Below are 21,978 nucleotides of genomic sequence, written 5' to 3'. Positions count from 1 at the left end.
TGATTGATGGTGCTGAGTTATTTATGCTTTAGCAATGAAATCTGAGTTTCTGAATAGTGAGAATAGCGGGCAGGTCATGCCGATTTTATTTTGAGAGTTTTGAGAAAGTTTGATAGGACGAATGAGATTCGGGCCTTGTTATGGTGTTTTATGGATCGAGACATTCTCTGGTGTCATTTGGGGATTAGGAGATCCCGAGAACTGATAGGATTTGCGATAAGACTAAAAGGATACTATTTTGTAAAGAAAACTCATAAGACATTAAACAACCTCTAAATCTTCAAATAATGATAATAAACTCGAAAGGAAGCTTGGGATGCAAATCTTAGTTTTTGGAAAACGAGAAGTGTCGTCGGATCCAAGTGTTGAGGAAGTTGAGAAGTTTTGAGTATGTTGATACTCTTGTGCTGTTGGAGCAGCGGGGTTTGTTGGGCTATCCGAGGGATAAGCCGGGAAATTGATAGTTTCCGAGTATGTTGATACTCTTGCTCGTTGAGCAGTTTTGACCATCGGATGGAGATGAGTCGGATGATTTGGAGATCATCATGAGATAATGTTTATGCCTTCGGGTACAGTTTATGCCTTCGGGTACAGTTTATACCTTCGGGTAATTCGGACATCGACGGGGGATATGATCGACCGTGAGGTTAGGATCGACCTGTTGATTGTCGGGCATAGCGGAGGGAAAAGTCGACCCGCAGGGTTAGGACTGATCCGGCTATGTCAAGGTTGTAAGTGACACTCGGGGGTTATGGTCGACACAATGCCAGTGTTAGGACCGACTCAAACGTGCCCAACCTACTCTTTCCGGAATCGTCGAGATTGACGTTGCATTGACATATCATGCACTCTAATTATATTCGTTGGGGATTTGGATGAGTAGATGTTGATAAATATCGTATGTGCTTTGATGATTGAATTGTACTAGAGATTTGATAACATGCTATGTTTAAACCTTAGGGTAGACAATGCAGAACTTATATGTATATAGACAACATATATATATATATACCCCTTATACTTTATCTGGTGTCTTGTATTCTCTATCCTATATTCCGTAAGTTGACCCTTGCACGTGCTACCTGTGTTTGGGGGGCTATGTATGCCCTTTTTGTCAGATGTCGTTGGTGGATTCTTCCGTGATTCCTCGTCGTTCGGGGAAGACCCGGAGCGAAATGACTACTATTGAGCCTTCGACGTGGACCCGGACTTCATGCATGACCAGATGGGAGTCGATGATGGAAGTATGGGGGATGGGTGATTAGAGTCTATTAAGGTTGGGTGTTAGTGTCCTAGCTCTGACTTATTCTTATTTTTGAGGGCTTGTGTTGCTGACACTTGACCTAACATTTTGGGATTGTACATTTTGCCTACGGGCGTTACATTTTTCTACTTTCCGTCATTGGAGGTTACTCGTGACGAGGTCGCTATTTACAGCGGGGGATGCTATATATATTGTATATTAGTTCTGTTGCCTTTCGCATTTGGGTTTTATTTAATTCAGTCTTGTCTTAGTTATTATCAAAAAAAAAATATTTACGTTTTTCCGCATTAAGTTTACTTTTGGTTACTAAAGTGACGCCACCGAAATCGGGGTGTTACATTGTGGTATCAGAGCTTGTCGAGTCTTTCGGGAGTTGTTGGGGAATAGGTCTTCTGTGCTAGGTTGTGTGACTCTGCAAAGAGTAAAAAAAAAAAAAAAAAATTTTGATTGTCTGCAAGCGATTTTTCGCTTAGAATTGATTGAAGTTATTGCTTAATCATATTGTATAGTCATGCTAGATGCTATCTTATGATGAGTACTAACTGTTTGCTTAACTTAACAGAACATGGTGAACTCTAACCAACTTGCTGAGATGGTGGCCACTTTAGTCCAAGCAATGACTGTACAGACGAATGACAATGCACATAGGCGTGCTACTGAGGATACACGCGAGCTACACCGGCTTCAGAGAGAAGTAGCCCTGGACCAGAACAGAGGACTGAATGATTTCAGAAGGCAGGATCCACCCAAGTTCACGGGTGGGACTGACCCGGACAATGCGAATTTGTGGATCCAAGAAATTGAGAAGATTTTCGAAGTACTGCAGACTGCTGAAGGGGCTAAGGTGGGCCTGGCAACTTATCTGCTGCTGGGCGACGCTGAGTACTGGTGGAAGGGTACCAGAGGAATTATGAGGGCTAACCACGAAGAGGTGAATTGGAACTCCTTTCGTACTGCGTTTCTAGAGAAGTACTTTCCAACTAGCGCTCGAGACGAGCGGGAGGCACAATTTCTGACCCTGGGTCAAGGGAGCATGACCGTACCTGAGTATGCTTCCAAGCTGGAATCATTGGCTAAGCACTTCCAGTTTTTCAACAACCATGTTGATGAACGCTACATGTGTAAGCGGTTTCTGAATGGGCTGAGAGCAGACATCGAAGATTCAGTGAGGCCTTTGGGGATTATACGATTTCAAGCTTTGGTGGAGAAGGCCACAGAGGTGGGGCTGATGAAAAATAGAAGGATGAATGGAGCTGGAACTGGGGGACCGATGAGGTCGAGTTCCCAAGACAATCTTGGAAAAGGAAGGTTTCAGATGAAGAAGCCTTATCAGCGCCCTATGGGGGAAGGTTATACCCTAGGACAGTACAAACCGATGACCCTTGCTACTGGAGGTGCAGGGAATCAAGTCGGCAACACGGATGTGACATGTTTCAAGTGTGGGAAGACTGGACATTTTGCTGACAAGTGCCCAGTGACTGGACCAAGATGCTTTAATTGCAACCGAGTGGGACATCGAGCTGTGGATTGTAAGGCGCCCAAGAAGGAGCCATCTGTTAACACTGCAAGGGGAAAGCGCCTCACTACTAGGGGAAGAGTTTATATCATGGACGGAGGAGGATCGAAGAAGTTAGCCAGAGGAGAGCGCAAGAACGACGGTAACCTTCTAACCATTCTTTCTCATTTCAGTATAATATATTCCATTACTCTCGTAGCGTGTGCAAACACACCTAACTTACTTATACTGTCTAAGCTTTGACCTTATAGTTATTACGCCTATTAATACCTTATTTGACCGTAGCTCGTATTTTAGCTATAGAAGTTATACGAGGTTTAGAATGACACGCTAAGCTTAGAAAGTAGTCTTCTACCGATGCGTTTAAAAGGAAGCTAGAAGCTGAAGAATGAATCTCATAGAGATTTCTTATGGATAGTATACGTATGATGTCGAGGGCGTGTAGTTCCGTAGCGGAATCGTTGAGGATGTGAGGTCAGGATATTTGTGACTATTGGATGATAGGAACTCATTGACTGTTCCAGTGGGTTTTTCTAAATTTCACCTTCGATGTATTAGGCTTGATCAACTTAATATTGAGGGGGTGATATTCGGAATCAGAGCTGGCTATGGACTTTGATAGAAGGATTGGTAAGATTAACTTGATTGGATCGAGGATTAGTCGAGCTGGGAGGAAAAAGTTCGCATTAAGTATAAGTTCTCTTGCGAAGGAGATATAGTTTGAAGAAATGGATATTCATTTAGGAAGCATTGAAGAATTAACGGACATTAGAGGTCCAAACTTGGTGAAGGTTCAGGTTTTAAGTCTATGAATTGTTGTCTTAAGTTTCTAGGACTCGAAGTTGGTTAGAATTTGATAGAGAGATTAAGAAGTTGATTGACGAGATGGTGATCAAGTTACAGAAAAGGGAAGTGTTAGTATTAAGATGAACACTTGAGGTTGTCATATTTGGACAAGTTGCTTAAAGTCTAAGAGTGAATGAAACTTGTTATGGATTTCGGTGATACAAGCTAGAGATTAGCGAGTGAATTTTGCTAAGTGGAATGAGAATCTTAGGGTAAAGATTGACTTCAGAAGCTGGAGATCATATTCGAGTAAGAGTTTTAGTGGTGTTATCATTGATGATTGTAGTTAAACCTCGGCAAGTTGAAAGATGATATGTCTGTTGAGACGCCGTTGGTCAACATTGGGACTAGAAGAGTGAAACAATCGAAGGGAAAGCAGAGTGCTTTAGTAAGAGTTATTTGGAACAAAGACACAGACGATGCCATATGGGAGTTAGAGGAAAAGATACGAAACTTTCTTTTTGGAGGGTAGTAATGTAAGACCCAAGTTTTTAAGCTTAGAATAAGTGGAAGAGATTTCCATTTACGATTAGGCTTGATGTATCGTGAAAGGAAACCTGAACAAGAGTTTACCAAATGAAATAAATTTATGAAGGAGAAAGTTCAGGAAAAGTCAAAGGATCGTATCGAAGTCGATAAAAGTTATAGCACGATCGTTATACGCTTAAACCTAGGTCAGAAACCCTAATATATAGCTAATTTTCATTTATAGGCACGATGGAAGTTAATTCCAAAAATCTTCAGAGAAATGTTAGAACTTCTCTTTTTCCATATATCACAATCGTTTCGAGGCGAAACTCTAGGATCTACGAACGTCCGATTCCAATCATCGGAAGTTTGCCGAAACCGAAACCCTGGTATTTCAAAACCCTAGAAATTCTTGACAATGAATACTTTTTCTATTCAGAGCTTCAAATGAATATTCCACTCGCGTACACCCATTTCTCTTGATGATTTCAATCTTTCTTCAGAAGGAAGTTTTCCATTCCGACATTCGATGCAAAAAGCAACTTATCGGGTAAAATAGTTTTATACCGACTATGCATTAGTTGCCAAAAATTCAAAGAGACCTCATTTTAGTTTTGGAATTCTTTCGCCAAAACATATCTATTAATTCACGGAGAATGACGCCGGAAAAATCAGATTCGCGAAACTTTCATTTTCCCGCGAATTTCCAACCTTTATATATAGCAAAGAAAGGAAGAAAAACTCAAATTTTCCTCCATTTTCTCTCCTCAAACCCGCGGCCAAGAACAAGGAAGAAGGAAGAAGAATTTTGTTCATCGCTTGCTTGATCGTTGATCTGTTAGTTGCTACTTCAAGGCTTCGAGGTATAGTCGCTAATCCTTACCTCTGATCGCTTTTTCCATAGCTTTTCTGTAGAGTTTTCTGAGCTGATAGTTTATGGGTTTTTGCAAAACTATCCTGAATCTTTCATTTCTGATTCTAAACCTCTTCTATATGTGTCCAAGATCACTTCTGCCGGATTAGATTTTCCGTTATGTCGCCGGAATTCCGCCGGAATCAATTTTAGCCTTAAATACCCATTTTTGGAGTTTTTGAGGTAAAGCTTCAACCTTTAGGCTAAAAACTATCGCCTTAGCTTAGTGTTAGTAGGATTAGTTGTCATAAACGTCGTTAGTAACGTCCCTGCAAAATTTGGTTTTTGGGATTTCAGTTTTGAAATTTCTAAGTTAAAAATCATGACCAAAATACCCCTGCGACAGTTTTCGATCCGATAATTTTTCCGAGTTCAGAATACCCTTAGTTACGGCTAATGAAAGCATAGGAACCAAGTTTGATCGAAGAAAAATCGAGCCCCACAATTGTGAAAAGTGGCCGAGCCCTATAGGGGAGGAGAGGGAAAATTCCTTTTCCGAAAACTTGTCCTTTCGCGCTAGATTATCGTACCTCGGAGTATGAACTACTTCGTGTAACCTTAGTGAGCATTGATAGCTTAGTTTCCGATAGATTTTGATAGAATTCTGTGGTTTTACTTTAAAGGTTCTTTTGAAGAATTTCCTGAAGATCAAGGAGCTCATTGTGAAGGAACGTTTGAGGAGAACGCTGGAATAACTAGAGGTAAGGGCAACTTACCTTACTAGCTAATGCTTTAGGTGTCGACGAATTCGACTTGATTTATTGTTTATGCACTTGTTTGTGATTGACTGGGAAAAGTTTTCTGAGGCTTCGGCTGACAATGTAGATGATTCATCTACTGAATGTTTTTGGAGATTGACTTACATGCTATGTGCTATGTGGGTAATCTAGGATGTGTGGTGCATGCCTTATATGCTAAGTGCTATGTGGTTATTGCTTATTATGTTGATATATGACATGTTGATTGATGGTGCTGAGTTATTTATGCTTTAGCAATGAAATCTGAGTTTCTGAATAGTGAGAATAGCGGGCAGGTCATGCCGATTTTATTTTGAGAGTTTTGAGAAAGTTTGATAGGACGAATGAGATTCGGGCCTTGTTATGGTGTTTTATGGATCGAGACATTCTCTGGTGTCATTTGGGGATTAGGAGATCCCGAGAACTGATAGGATTTGCGATAAGACTAAAAGGATACTATTTTGTAAAGAAAACTCATAAGACATTAAACAACCTCTAAATCTTCAAATAATGATAATAAACTCGAAAGGAAGCTTGGGATGCAAATCTTAGTTTTTGGAAAACGAGAAGTGTCGTCGGATCCAAGTGTTGAGGAAGTTGAGAAGTTTTGAGTATGTTGATACTCTTGTGCTGTTGGAGCAGCGGGGTTTGTTGGGCTATCCGAGGGATAAGCCGGGAAATTGATAGTTTCCGAGTATGTTGATACTCTTGCTCGTTGAGCAGTTTTGACCATCGGATGGAGATGAGTCGGATGATTTGGAGATCATCATGAGATAATGTTTATGCCTTCGGGTACAGTTTATGCCTTCGGGTACAGTTTATACCTTCGGGTAATTCGGACATCGACGGGGGATATGATCGACCGTGAGGTTAGGATCGACCTGTTGATTGTCGGGCATAGCGGAGGGAAAAGTCGACCCGCAGGGTTAGGACTGATCCGGCTATGTCAAGGTTGTAAGTGACACTCGGGGGTTATGGTCGACACAATGCCAGTGTTAGGACCGACTCAAACGTGCCCAGCCTACTCTTTCCGGAATCGTCGAGATTGACGTTGCATTGACATATCATGCACTCTAATTATATTCGTTGGGGATTTGGATGAGTAGAAGTTGATAAATATCGTATGTGCTTTGATGATTGAATTGTACTAGAGATTTGATAACATGCTATGTTTAAACCTTAGGGTAGACAATGCAGAACTTATATGTATATAGACAACATATATATATATATATATATACCCCTTATACTTTATCTGGTGTCTTATATTCTCTATCCTATATTCCGTAAGTTGACCCTTGCACGTGCTACCTGTGTTTGGGGGGCTATGTATGCCCTTTTTGTCAGATGTCGTTGGTGGATTCTTCCGTGATTCCTCGTCGTTCGGGGAAGACCCGGAGCGAAATGACTACTATTGAGCCTTCGACGTGGACCCGGACTTCATGCATGACCAGATGGGAGTCGATGATGGAAGTATGGGGGATGGGTGATTAGAGTCTATTAAGGTTGGGTGTTAGTGTCCTAGCTCTGACTTATTCTTATTTTTGAGGGCTTGTGTTGCTGACACTTGACCTAACATTTTGGGATTGTACATTTTGCCTACGGGCGTTACACTTTTCTACTTTCCGTCATTGGAGGTTACTCGTGACGAGGTCGCTATTTACAGCGGGGGATGCTATATATATTGTATATTAGTTCTGTTGCCTTTCGCATTTGGGTTTTATTTAATTCAGTCTTGTCTTAGTTATTATCAAAAAAAAAAAATATTTACGTTTTTCCGCATTAAGTTTACTTTTGGTTACTAAAGTGACGCCACCGAAATCGGGGTGTTACAACATGCAGCACATACAGTAGTAGGAGACTTAGTAGGAACAACTAGACTACATTGTCTAAGGGCATGCATGAGGGCCTCATGATGAGGGTGCCCAAATCTATTGTGCCATAGATCATAAGAGGAAGGAGCAAGTGCTGAACTAGCTGGTTGCACATGCTCTTTATTAGAATGTAAAGCAGAAACAGAAACTAAAGAAGTGGTTGTAGAAGTAGACTTATCAGTAGTAGAAGGAACTTGAGCAGGTTGAAAATCTTCAAAGCTGTATAGTCCATCACTGCCAAGCTTTCCTTGAACAAGCAAATCAAAATTGTCCTGAGATTTCACAAAACAGTCAGTTGGCCAGAACTCAAAAAACACTCCATTATCTTTGGCAAACTTGCTCACACTAACAAGGTTTTTTGTAATTGAGGGAACCAAAAGCAGTTTGCTAAGTGTTAATGTAGTGTGAGGTTGAATAGGTGAATTGAGCTTAGCTATGCCAATAGACTGAATAGACACACCTTGACCATTGCCCATGAGGACATGGTCACTGCTGGCAACAGAATTGGCGTCTGAGAACAATGTAGAGTCATTTGTGATGTGATGAGTGGCCCCGGAATCAGGATACCAGCTCCCTGCACCTTGATGATTGTTAGACCCTGCAAGGAGTCCCTGAGGTGCTGGTCCTAGGATTGAGCTAGTATCTGAAGTAGTAAGATAGGACTGTGGTGGTCTGTGAGGAGGTTGTGAAGGTGAATGTTGAGCAGGGGACAGTGCTCGCTGGGAATTCCAGGTAGGTTGAGAGTTGTGATGTGGTTGCTGACTAAGAGATGCATATCCTCCAGGATAGAACTGCTGTGAATACCAGGAAGGTGTAGTAGGCCTTTCAGGAAGACCAAAACCAGGCATAGAGGGAAAACCAGCCATAGGAGGAAAACCAGGCATAGCACCATACCCTGGAAATCCGAACTGAGAAGGTATGGCTCCAGGAAACCCATACTGTGGAGCAAAACCTCCAAATTGTGAAGTACCAGATGATGCAGAGGATCCAGAAGTGGTTCTGTGATAACAGATAGATGCATCATGACCGTATTTAGAGAAAATCTGGCACTGTACAGAGTAATCCCTACCATTGCGATCGCGACCACGCCGTCCGCCACGGCCACCACTGCGTCCACCACGATAATCGCCACCACCACGATAATCATTGTGGTAATCACCATTAGAATCATCAGCAGATAGCGAATTTGGCGTTCCATACGAGCTTGCAGAAGATTGCACAGTAGAGTGATTCGAGGAAGCAACATTTGCCTGCGCAACATTCGCAGTAATCAAGGAATCACTCGTCTGCTTCTTCTTGACGCGATCCATTCGTGCTTCATGACTAATGATCATGGATTCAACTTCGTTGATGGAGCAAGGAGTTCTGCGATTGAACACAAGAGTCGTGAGAGGATTGAATTCCTCGGGAAGTCCATCGAAGATGAAATCCAGATGATCACGAAAGGAAACCGGATCTCCAATCGAGATTAGCGTGTTGATAATCGACTTAATCTTACGCAAGTATTCAGATGCAGATAACGAACCTTTGGTGATGGATTTGAGCTCAGATCTGAGTTGCGTTGACTGAGCCTGTGCTTTCGATTCATGAAATTCGATAATCTCATCCCAAACTTGATATGAATGACTGCAATTGACCACAATCGGAAGAAGAGATTCAGATAGCGATGAGAGCAACCAAGTGAACAACGCTGAATCTTGTTGTTCCCAAGTAGAATACGCTGGATTGACATTTTCAGATGCACGATCTTCATCAGAGAGAAAGCGATCTGGAATTACTGGATTTGCAACAAATCGTTGAAGCTTGTGCGTTCGAATCACACCTTCAATCTGCTGCTTCCAGGAGAGAAAATTTTTCTCATCAAGCTTAATGCTTATGCAGTGAGAAAGAGACTTAGAAAGAGAATTCTCAGTGGAAGAAAGAGAATTTACAGTAGAAGAATCACTGGCAGCCATGGCTATGGACCGAAACTTGCTCTGGATACCATGTTGAAGATGAACCAAACTCAGAGAGAGAGAGAGAGAGAGAGAGAGTAGAGAGAGAAACTATTGTAACTGAATTCTGTTATATCAAAGGTAAAGATTACAGTGAGTAGTATAGGTATATATAGTCTCTCATAAAGACTATTGCAATGGCTAACCATTAGTCAACTAACAGGATAGTTGACTAACTAACTAGTCTAACACTATATCCCTAATAACAAGTTACTGCGTTATAAACAATAAAGAAATGCGGAGCGATTCTGATGAAAAGGTTAGTGATTGAAATTTCCATTAAGTTATATTTTGAGCTTTGATATTGAGGTTATATTTTTAGTTTGGTAATTGCTCAACATAGAGCGTTAGTTAAAGTATAAGTTATTTTTAGATTTCTTTGTCTAAGCGAAGAAGTAATTTTAGTATACTAGATGAAATGTTTATTAGGCGAAGATTTTGAATGTGCGGAAAAGTTAGACATTTATGCGAAACTTAAGCATTCATGTAGTACTGAAAGAAAATTCATTGCATAAAAGGAAAAGTTTGTTACATTAAGGCAAGGGAAATAAAGGAACATAAAAGTAAAAGAGACTGGAGTCTTTAACATGACTGCTTAATAGGAGAGGCTACAAGATCTGGAACTAGTTGTTTTCTCCTTCTCCCTCTTTGTTGTTCACATTTTCTTCTCCGTTCTTTCTTCCTTCTCCTTCTTCCTCTTCTTCATCTTCATCTTCGACTCCCTCATCCGCGTTATCCGGGCTAATCAATTTGTTATCCACAATTCGGGCGTAGGGATTCGATCCCTCATAGTTGATAGCCAGGTCAGGATTGAGGAAGGAGATTTGCTACATCGCCTTGGCGAAGCCGGCTTCCAGTTGGTCTAGGATAGAACACTTTAGTTCGGCAACTTCTGTTTTCAAATTGGAATTTTATTCAAGCACTTGGTTGTGCACAACAGTCAGTTGGGTAAGATCCGCCTTCACCTTCTCATTGTCTTTAGTCAATGCTTGAATAGAAGCATTGCTCTCTTCAGCAGCCTTCTTCAACACTCCAACTTCTGAAGCCAAGTCAGTGGCTTTCTTTTCATTAGCTTTGTTGGATTTTTCCAACAGTTTCATTGTTGCTTTCATCTTTCCAATTTCTTTTTCTTTCTCTTCAATAAGTTTGGCACTGGCAAGGCCATCAAATTCGGCGGACTCAAGATCGATCATCTTGGAAATAGCAGCGATCTCCAAACCCTTAGTCATCATGGCTTGACAAGCTTCCTTCAAAACAATCTTCCTCATTTTCTCCCGGTCCGCCTCGAAAACCAGGTTCGTCTCCACCAGAGAGTTGAAGTCGATTTTGGAGTCCCACAGTGAAGTCACTTCCTCTGAAGTTAATTCTTCAAATTCCTTCAGCAAATTCTTCCAGCAAGGGGGCGACACGCTTGACGAACAACCTTTATTCGCCTCAGCAGCATCACCTTTGTTCATAAATTGTTCTAGTGACGTTTGGTTTGAAATCTTAGTCTTGCCAGAAGCAGGGTCTTCATTCTTCTTCTTCTTTTTTGCGGGGCGACCAGTTTCGATACCGGAATGACTGGTATCATGTTCGGCCAGAGACTTTGCGGGATTTCTCTTCTCTCGAGCAGCTTGTTGTTCACGACCGAAGCGAAGGATATCCTCTTCAGACAGGCGAGCCATTTTTCCTGCAACAAAAAATGCTGTTAGAATACTTGGAAAATTTTGTAAGTTATGCGAAGGCGGAAGAATAAGTTAGAATGCCTTGCCAACATATGCACCCACTTCATTTTTAGAAAGGGCAGCTATAAAGTCTTTAAGATTTAATCCTAGGCCAGACAGAAGTCGACAATCTACTAGCTCTTCTTGAGTCAGGGCATCATCAAGAATTTTGACGATAACTTCATACTGGTTCGTCCAGTAGAAGGGAAATCGAGGACTTCCATTGTCAAAGTAGAATATGTCTTTGCAAGCTTCAGACTCGCGAAGTTTAAAGAATTTTCCTTTAAAGTGTTTATAATGGCTTTTGAATAGAGTAAATAGCCCTAGACCCCTTGCAGTGGCGAGTGAAACATACTCGCCCCTAACGTTCCGCCCACAGGTTTCAAAGAAATAGAAAAATTTATTACTGGTGGGCTCAATATTCAGCACGTGACATAAAATTTCAAAGGCTTTTAGGTAAGCCCAAGCATTACCATGAAGTTGGGTAGGGGCTACGTTTAGGAGAGTTAGGACGGAACAAGTGAAGTCAGAAAATGGTATGTTGTATTTTAAATCAGAGAATAGGCTTTCAAAGAGGTAAGTGAAGTTTCGCCCTTGACCATCTTTTTCACCAAAGCAGCATGGTTCGTCAGGGGAGCAAGGTAGGATGTCTAGGTGGGCATCTAAACCATCTTTTCGAAAATTATATTTAGTGACTAGATCTATAACAGCCTTAGGAGTACAAATTTTTGAAAATTGTTTTTTGATTTTACTAGCAACCCATAAAGAGTCTGCAGTGGTTTGAACATTAAGCGCAGAAGTTTCCCTACGAGTTCGTTTGGCAGCCATTTTTTCAGAAGGAATCCTGAAAGTAAAATTTTAGAAAGGTAAAATGAAGGTAGAAGTTGGGTTTAAGTTGTAGGTTCGAACATGCAAAAGATTCATAACAAGTTTCTGGGTTGAGAAAAGTTTAAGTTTCTGGGTTTGAAAATGCAAAATGTTCATACAAAGTGTAGCGCGAGATTAGACATGTTAAGTATACAGAAGGAAAAAGGGAAGGGAGATTTACCTTGGAAAGATGAAGACTTGAATGGTTTCTGGAGATGTTGCCACTGAATGTGGGTGGAAAATGGTGGGTGTCGCGTGAACTCGGTGAGAAAGGACTAAAAGCTTGAATCTTTGTTAGCTATGGTAAAAAGAGAGAGTATGGATATGGGAAAATGAAAGTGTAGAAGAAGGGTAGGAATGTTGGACTTTATATAGAAAGAGGAGTGAAGATGAAAAGGTGAGTTAAATGGTGAGTGAACGGACGCGTGCCTTCATACGTGGGCCCGAGGCACGAGTTCTGACGATTGGATCAAAAAGACACGTTGGTCTGAGAAATTTGAATTTGAAGGGATGTGATTTGTTGAAAGGATAGATTGAGGGGGTATTTCAGTCCGGGGGATGTGACGCTTCAAAATTAATTGTGTTTCAGGAAAGGGTATGACCTTTCGTTTATAAATTTAATAGCACCTTTATTACATTTACTGCCGTCTTGATGATTATGTTAGTGGAATTTTAAAATGCACGATAATATTGTAGCACCAAGTTCCCAAAAATATGCAGGATATCCACTTGATGTACTTATGGCAGGTAAAGCAATAATGACTTTGAAATTTGCCACGGTAAGGGCATATGAAGTGACAGCTGAGGGGATCTGACAAGTTTGATTCAACACGCAAAGATGATTATCATTATCTGTTTTGTCAAAATTTACAAGTATTAGAATTTACACGCCCTTTGTTGGCATTGTATGTGATTTAATAATTGAGGGCTTATTAAAGACACATTCGCCTTATACTAAGTCTTAGTGTCTTGAGGGCTTGTGGTCTGATATGGGCGAATCAATGTATCTGACAATTGGGCTGACCAAACTTATGTACCAAATGGGCCGGGTAACCCATGGTCCAACCGGACTAAAACTCAAGCTATAAATAACAGGCACCGCCCAAGCGGTGGGGGACCTATCATTTCACGCATTTTTACTCGTTTGTTTACTTCTTGTTTGCTCTCTAGTTTGATTAGTCCTATCGGCAGTTCCATACCGGAACACCATCCATCCATAATCCATAATATATATAAAAGAACAGTTCTTGTAGTCTCCCAATTTTATCATTCAATAATTTATTGTACATCACTCTCAAATTTAGCATTAATATTTTAGTAAAAGCTCAAATTGTGTGTTATTCGTCTCCTCCTTATCCTTACATTTTAAGTTGATAATTAGTTCTTTTGCTCCTTGTTATTGTGACGATTGAGGCACAAATTAAATCCTCCCGAGGTGATCACCTCCACCAACCAATTATGATAAATATGTACAATGGTAAAATATACTCCCTCCGTTCCTTATTAACTGTCCACTTTGAAGAAATTTTTTTGTTCCTATATATCTGTCCACTTAAAGTTTCAAGAGAGCATTAAATGATGTTTTTCCAAGAAATGTCCTTGCAGGAACAATAAATGAGGAAAGATAATATACATATTAAAGGGTGAAATAGGAAATCAAATAATATTTTTATGAAAAGTAACAAAATTAATTGCACTCCTTAATATGTGTGTTTTTTCTCTTTCTGGACAGTTAAATAGGAACGGAGGGAGTAATTCCTATTCATCCTCGGTTAATCTCATGGTTTCTTTCCTCTTACACATTGTTTGAAAGGTGAGAAAATGAATAGAAGAAAAACGCAGGTTAGAGAACACTCTTTTAAAAAATCTTCTCTTGAGTATAATTAAGGTGAGACACACATAAATTGTTTTCTCCTATGTTCAGACGAAAAAATGTTAAGGAGAAAATTATTTTGTATGATTTGACCAAAAATATATCTTACATACCAAAATCCCCCTCAATAATACTAATAATAATAAATGTAATTAATATACAATAATAACTACTTTTAGCTACTTTATTAATGCCAACTATTAATCATCCCAAAGGTTTAAGATATTGGTCTCACATGAATGATTTTGTATTATTATTTATAACACTCCCCTCACGCAACAATGTGTGGGCGAAGGCACGGTGCAGTCGGAGCAGGTTTTCCTCTTTTAAATAGTATTCCCCTTTTGACATTGGGTTTGTGAACTTATGTTTGTCCCGATTGGGGATTTGTGTTTTGGGGTTAAGTTGTGAATGATGTGTTCTCGCTTGGTTAAGATTGTGCTGCCTTTCGTTTCCTGAGTTGCGGCTAAGGTGTTCTCGCTTGGTTGAGCTTGTGTTGCTTCTCAATTTCGTGGGGCGACCTTCTTTTGATAGTTGTTCGAGTTTGTTTTTGCTAGGTCGGGTCTCTATATTGAGGGGTTAATTTGTGATCATTTTCGTTGCCCGTTGATTGCTTTCTTGTTTTTTTTTTTGTTGCTTGAGATGTGTTTGGATGTGGGTTTTGACTCTCAATAACAGTTGCTTTCACAACGGGGGTTTAACCTTAAGGATGACATCTTTGAGCGCGACATTTTGGATCTGCAGGAGGTGAAGGCGCAGGTAACAAAGGCGTTGAAGGCAAAGACAATGATGCTGCTTCGATTCTCATTGTGGGAAGAGTCTAAGCGAATGAAGACCTTTTCTCAATGATTAGCTAATAATCGCTTGAGTTTTTTTATTCTAAGGACGCTATTTTGTTTGGCTTGATGTATGCGTTCACGCTGTAAGAGTTTTTGATAGTTGGGATCTTACTTAACGATTTATAGGTATATTTCAGGGTCTTTAGTTCTTTCGATGTTGAAGTTTTTATCCGATTTGCGTTGTAATTATGACTTATTGAAGTTTGTACTCTACAATCTTTGTAACATTGTACCCTTTTATTAATATATAATTTTGTTTCAAAAAGAAAATAATTATAGCAAAAGTCTATCTCTCTCTCAAGTTAAAAAGAAAAATCCAAATCCTACTTGCTTTTAGGCCATATTAAATTATTAATGATTGAATGAAATGGATACTTTATTCGAATGAAAGCCTTACCTAATTATTTGTGTGCTTGATTCCTTCTCTCCCACCGAAGAAGCTGCTCACTCTCATCCTTCTATCTCCGGTCGGTGACACTCACTACTACGTGTCAAAATTCAATTGGATACACCTCAAACATTGCAGAAACGTCGACGTTCATCGGTGTCATTTATCTTTCTCTCTCATAAAAAATGAAATTCCCAACTGAAGCTCAGTATGAATGTATGACCCACAGACATTCCAATACACTAATATCTTAATTTAACTGTGATGGTGCTTCTTTCAAAAAAAAAAAATTGTGATGGTGCTGTACATCCAATGTGACACGTATAAGTTAAAAAAAAAGTCACGTATAAAAAATAATTATATTCATTGAAAACTATATTGCACTCACAATGATTAATCTTTGAATGTTCCCCATACTATTTACATTTGTTTCAGCTCTTGCCACTCGAAGTATCATTAGATATATTTATGTAAATAAGATTTACACGAATTATACACATACCTTCAATCCTTAATATCTACTCCCTCCGTACCTATTTATCTGTCCAAGAAGAGAAGGTTCACACAAATTAAGAAAAGAAATTAATTGTGTTGATTTTCATAAAAGTATTATTTGTTTTCCTATATCACCCTTTAGAATGTATTTTATCTTTCTTCACTTATTGTTTATGTAAGGGCATTTATTGGGAAAACATCAATTAATGCTCTCTTGAAACTCTAAGTGGACAGTTATATAGGAACAAAAAAAATTCTTCAAAGTGGATAGTTAATAAGAACGGAAAAAGTAAGTATAGAATAAAAAAAAAAGGCAGTAACATAGCCAGATGTTCAGCAGCACCTTGTTATCATTTGATAACAACATAAACTAAAACTAAACAAAAAAAAACATAATAAACTAGAATATTAATAATTAAATCATATTAAATAGTAGTAAATAAGAGCGTAACGGTGAAGGCAGTAGCAAGTAGCAACTAACCACTCACGCTACGCCTCATCATCCCTTAAAAGTAGGGGTGTACAAGACCCGACCCTACCCGCCAACCCGTCCCGGCCCAAGCCTTTAGGGCCGGGTTGAACCCGGCCCGATCATTAAAAGAGACCGGGTTCGGGTTGATCTTCAAGTTACCCGACTTCGGGTAGGTCGGGTTCGGGTTGACGCTCGGGTCACCCGGCCCGTTCCACATATATATTTTATAAAATTTTAATTTGTTATAATGATTAAAATGTGATACATGATGCTCAAATTTATCTTACCATCTAGATGAGATTAAAATGTTTAACATATACCTTATGAATTAAATAAACGTTGGTCAAACTATGGACACTTTCATGCTCTAACAAGAGAAAATCATGTGTGTGTATTATGCATATGTGAGACAAGTGAATAAATGATCAAACAAAATGTAAACATCTCAAGTGCAATAGATTATGAAAGAATTGAATCCTTTCAAGTTATTTCTTCTAAAAAATAGTTCCAACTTATAACTCTTTTAGTATGTTATTATCTTTAAATTTTAAAATTAGTATCAAATAGTCTTAAACTTATTGTCCCTCGGGCCAACCCGGTCTCGTCCTATAAAGACCCGTCATAAATTGAACCCGCATAATGTCGGGTTGTTTCGGGTCTAAGGACGGGTTAGGGTCTATGAATTGACCCGATCAACATTTAGGGCCGGGTTAGGGTTAACCAAAACCCGTCCCAACCCGTCCCTTGTACACCCCTACTTAAAAGTAATCCATGCCGTTGCTACACCCGTCACTCCAACGCAATCTCACCCACGCCACGTGTCTATCGACAACAAAACGGCGTCGCATCACCAACCTCATTCTTTCCCTTCACCGTCACCAAAGCAACAAAAACGAAACGGGAATAAACAGCTTCCAAATTGTTCCTTCTTCACTTTCCTTAACCGACGCGCTTACCCTCTGCTTCGCTTCTCATCATCATCGCCATCGTCATCGTCGTATTCTTCATCGCTCAATCGCTTCTCGCATTCTTGGTGGTGGTGGTGCTGATGATGGAACTTCAAGCGATTCACCGCAATTTGTATTCACCAAACATGACCAACCATTGTTGAAAACGATTTCTTCTGATTTTTTTGGTTCTAGCTACCGGTGGTTGTGGATTTTTTCTGATTTAGGGTTTTGTAATTTTTGTGGGTTTTCCGATGACGTATTATGAGGATGAAGGCGGTGGTCGGAGAGTGGAGGTGGTGTGTCAAATTGAGGATAATAATATTAATGGGGACTATGTCAAATTGGGGCCCGGTGCTGTAGACGATTCTCCGCCAGCTCCTCCTGCGCCGGGGAGAAGATCGGCTCTGTGGTTTTGGGTGAAACTGGTGGTGCTGATTTTGTTCGTGGGTTCGTTGGCTGTTGTTGTGATCAAGTGGGTTGGACCCTATTTCATTGACAAGGTTTGTGCTTTTTCCCCTTACTTGCTATTGTTGGTCTTGGACTGTGTGCTATGTGTTTTTTGCTGCTTGTTTTTCTCTTGGAAAGTTTTGATTCCATTTTAGAAGTGTTCATTTTTAGTGCTGGAGAATCATTTTTCTTGTTGCCTCTAACATGAAGCACACATAGAATTTAGAATGTTTGTTTTCAGACATCAATTCTTTGCACTCAAGAGAGTTTAATGTGTTTATTTGTCTTAACTATTGTTTACATCAGTGTTGGATTATAGAATTTATAGTCTTCTGTTGGCTATTTTATTGATGCTATGATTTTTTTATTTTATTTTCAGGAGGTTATTCCAATAATAAATTGGGAAACTGAGACTTTCAGTACCCCAGTGCTTATCCTTTTGGTATTTGTTTCGGTAGCGCTGTTCCCGACCTTACTTTTGCCATCTACACCCTCTATGTGGGTGGCTGGAATGACATTTGGTTATGGCTTTGGGTTCTTGCTGATAATTACTGCAGCAGCTATTGGTGTGTCACTCCCTTTTTTCATTGGCTCAACCTTCCATCATAAAATTGAAGTAGGTGCCTGCCTTGTCTTCAATGTTGAGTTTGTTTTTAGTTTCTGTCTATCTGCAGATGTTTGTTTGCGTTACCTGTGCTAATTACGATTCTACGTTCCATGAATCTATGCAGGGATGGTTAGAGAAGTATCCAAAGAGAGCTTCTGTTATAAGATCTGCTGGTGGAGGAAACTGGGTTCATCAGTTTCGAGCAGTTACCTTGATTAGGATTTCTCCATTCCCTTACATAATCTACAACTATTGTGCTGTGGCAACAAATGTTAAGTATGGGCCTTACATTATTGGATCCTTGGTTGGAATGGTGCCGGAAATATTTGTTGCAATCTATACGTAGGCTCTCTCTTTCTCTCTCTAATACCAATTTTCTTATTACTTGGAATTTGTTTATGTTTTACCTGGTTATTTTTTCACCTAGGTTGATTATTTCTTGAATATCTATTTTTGGCATTTGAAAATTGTCATTTTTGACTAAAAATATAGGTCAGATTTTGCTGACTTATTGCCATACTGTGGGTATAGATTATGCAATTGGCTTAATAACTATGGCTCTAGCTTGAGTATGTTTAGCAGAATATGATTATTTCAAGAAAAGACAGTTGTTTACTCTATCCCTTTGTATCTGGTAAAATGGGTTCAGTAGATTTTATAGTTTTAAATTTTTAATAACCGATATAATTGAGAGTCCTGCAAACTCTTCATCTTGCTTTACCATGTTTTCATGTTTCCCTTTGCTGCAGTATGTTGCTTCCGTGATTCTTCATCATGAAATAGATCTAGAAATGATTTGGCGAATTGATGAATTTTTAATATATACATAAGTGAGATATTCGTTCAAAATTTGTTTCCATATTTGTGAAGTCTGAAATTGTTCTTGTTTTAGGCTTTTCTTGTTGTATTTAGCAATATAATTTCTCTAGGTATTCTTGCAACCAAACCCAAGGGTTTGGTTATATTATGTAGAAGTTCATTGACTCAAATGCAGTGTTTAATGTGTGAACATCTTCATAGCATAACCTCTTGTTTTTGTCAACCTTGAATTCAACCGCTAGGAATATATTGCGTTGGAGAATCGGTAATTAATATGTGAAGTAGATTCTTGTTCTTCTTGGAGCAGTTGAGTGTTTAGTCCATACTTGTTCCAATCTTCATTTAGATCTTAAGAAGGAATACTATGTATCTCATACAATGTGTGTTACAAACTGTTCTACCTCTTTATAGAGTTACGAGATTGATCTTTTTCTACGCATAGCATGGGTAGCTTCTTTAATAAATCATATACTGTCTTCTGTCTTATAAATGCAAAGAAACGGTCACCTCTTGTGAAAGTGGTGCTAATAAAAAAGTGCTTACTTGCTCACTCTGTGAAACTTCACTTCCCACTCAGTTCCAGAAGCTAAAAATTGAACAGTTTCGCTGTTCCCCTCCTCTAATACTATTTTTCACCATTTTGTCACCCATTCTATTGTTTCGATGATGCCTTTGACTCAAGTAAGGGTGAACATTACATCTATTCAGCATGCAAGGTTTGGTGGTTATCAATGTTATTGATGTTTTTTTAGGAAAGGGTTAAGAAAAACAGAGGTAAGTACAACATCATAGACTTTTCATTCTTATAGTCAAATACTCAACTTCTAGCCAATGAGAGTTGGTTCAACTGCTAGGATCAAGTAGTGTCAACAAACAGTCTGGTTTTGATTTGTTCTGGTGGGTTGCATTGGCAGATCATCTTTTATCTGTAAGTACCGTGCAAGCCTTCCACGGCTCTTAGAATGTTCTCACCATGAAATAGGGCTATCTTCCCTCCTCCTAAACCTTTTATTTTTGAAGTAAACTAAGCCCTTGTGTTCCTAATCTTTTTGCTTTGGATATGCATCTTAACTTGGTCAGCAGAAACGCTGCTGCTCTATTCAATGTTGGACTCTTTTTTCCTTCCTGTTTAGTTTACCCTCAAGGTTTTTTTTCTGAAATTTACCTGTCAGTACTCTAATTTTTAATTTAATCTAATCTAATTCCAGCCAAAGCATGTTTTGTAACAATGATGATGACTTTGCCATTAGTGAATGTTTTTTTTATTTGCATTTTGCATGTATTTTATGCTGCACAGGGTATAGTGATCTATAATTTCCAGTTACCCATTTCAAATGCTGATTTTATTATGAAGATGAAAACAAATGGTGTAAATTGTCTGAACCCTCTTGAACTCATTGTCTCTCGGCTATTGTTGCAGCGGAATATTGATTCGGACTTTGGCTGATGCTTCACATGAAAAGCGATCTCTGTCTGCGCCGCAAATCATTCTCAATGTTCTAGGATTCTGTGTAACTGTGGCCACGACCATTGTTGTCACAGTGTATGCTAAGAGACGGCTCAAGGAGTTACAGAGTGAGGATGACGAGTCGTTGTTGAGATAGTCCAGTTTTTTTAGTCTGGGCTTTCATTGCTTACTGTAAGAAGCAGCCACTCCTATATGATGCTGGCAAGTGCTTCTCATTGCCCTGCTAGGAGAGGTTTGATCTAGTAACTTCTTCCATGGAAAGGGTTGACAGTCAAATGTATTATAACTGGGTTGACCAAGGATTTCGGAGGAACAAGCTAACATGACTAACACCCTCGGCGTCTCCGTGTCCTGCTTCTTTTATGGTTCACAAAAAATGTTTTCTTTGTTAGTGCTTCTATCTCATTTATCATTGTATATGAATTCATAGGATTGGATTGTGTATATCAAGTACATCAATGTTTGTTGACTTGCCAGCATGCCACTGGAATTATGCTCTGTCTGCTTTGTTTAAGTTTCTGTTAATTTAGTAAAGCAAGAGCACCTAATTCAAAGAAGAATGGTAATGACCAGCAAGTAACACATCTCTTAAATATCTGGGTTCAAAACTTGGGAGCATCAATAAATGCTCTTTCCATGCAATGATGCAACATTAAAAATTATAAAATTGATTTCTTTTTGAGTAGGAGCGTCACACATATTATGGACATAGTGGAGGGACCACACAGGGGCCCGAGTGGACCATGTGAAAGGTGGGAACAACTGGGACAGACAATATTTGTGGAAATTGAACTTACTACTTGTATGACTTCTTTCAACTGAATTGAGTGCACATCTTATAGATATAGTAGGAGGGGCCTATCTTCTGCATCTATGTTCCCTCCTCTCAACAGACGAGGAATGCGAGTCATCCACTGCCTCCTCATCAAGCTACATACTGTTCTTATGAGTTAAGGAGTGAGCACAAGAATAAACATCCTATCTATTCACTGAGTGAGCTACACAAACTTAGAGTATGTCTTTGCTTCGTGCAATAAGAGTACTATTAATGCTCACAATTCTACCAAGAGCACATCCATGCTAGACTTGATATAATGTTCCTAACACTATGTTTGGTTTAGAAGAGAGATAGAGAATTGAGAAAGAGAAGAGAGAAGATGAGTAGAGAGAAAAAAAAAAAGAATTAGAGTAGATCTTGAAGTTTGTTTGGTATGATAGAAAGAGAAAAAGAAATAAGAGAAATAATGATATGACTTCTCCATCCCTTTGTTTGGTTGAATAAATGGTGGAAAGAGAGAAGACTGATTTCGTGTGAAATAACAATTTTACCCATAAATTAATATTAGTTATGGAGATTCTTCACTCTTGTTATAGGCATAAAGTGAAAAAATGACTACTTTACTGTTGAAATTCTTCCCAAATATAAGAGATTGGG

The 21,978-nt window shown here is 39.3% G+C and overlaps 1 protein-coding gene across 1 annotated transcript; it reads left to right on the top strand.

Annotated features, from left to right (window-relative positions):
* Window positions 1-17,116: 17,116 nt before the first annotated feature.
* On the top strand, window positions 17,117-21,057 carry LOC130711773 (uncharacterized). The gene is made up of 4 exons (XM_057561509.1): window positions 17,117-17,702; window positions 18,029-18,265; window positions 18,381-18,598; window positions 20,496-21,057. The coding sequence occupies exons 1-4, from the start codon at window positions 17,454-17,456 to the stop codon at window positions 20,677-20,679; spliced, it is 888 nt and encodes a 295-aa protein (XP_057417492.1). The 5' UTR covers window positions 17,117-17,453; the 3' UTR covers window positions 20,680-21,057.
* Window positions 21,058-21,978: the final 921 nt, after the last annotated feature.

The sequence above is a fragment of the Lotus japonicus genome, chromosome 4 (assembly GCF_012489685.1).
Source record: "Lotus japonicus ecotype B-129 chromosome 4, LjGifu_v1.2".
Classification (NCBI taxonomy): Eukaryota; Viridiplantae; Streptophyta; class Magnoliopsida; order Fabales; family Fabaceae; genus Lotus; species Lotus japonicus.
This window is presented reverse-complemented; position numbering and strand designations above follow the sequence as displayed.

Coding starts and splice junctions, on each gene's coding strand:
- LOC130711773 (XM_057561509.1), top strand. CDS start 17,454: ATGACGTATTATGAGGATGAAGGCGGTGGTCGGAGAGTGGAGGTGGTG. Junction 17,703..18,028: donor GACCCTATTTCATTGACAAG/GTTTGTGCTTTT, acceptor TTTTATTTTCAG/GAGGTTATTCCAATAATAAA. Junction 18,266..18,380: donor CCTTCCATCATAAAATTGAA/GTAGGTGCCTGC, acceptor GAATCTATGCAG/GGATGGTTAGAGAAGTATCC.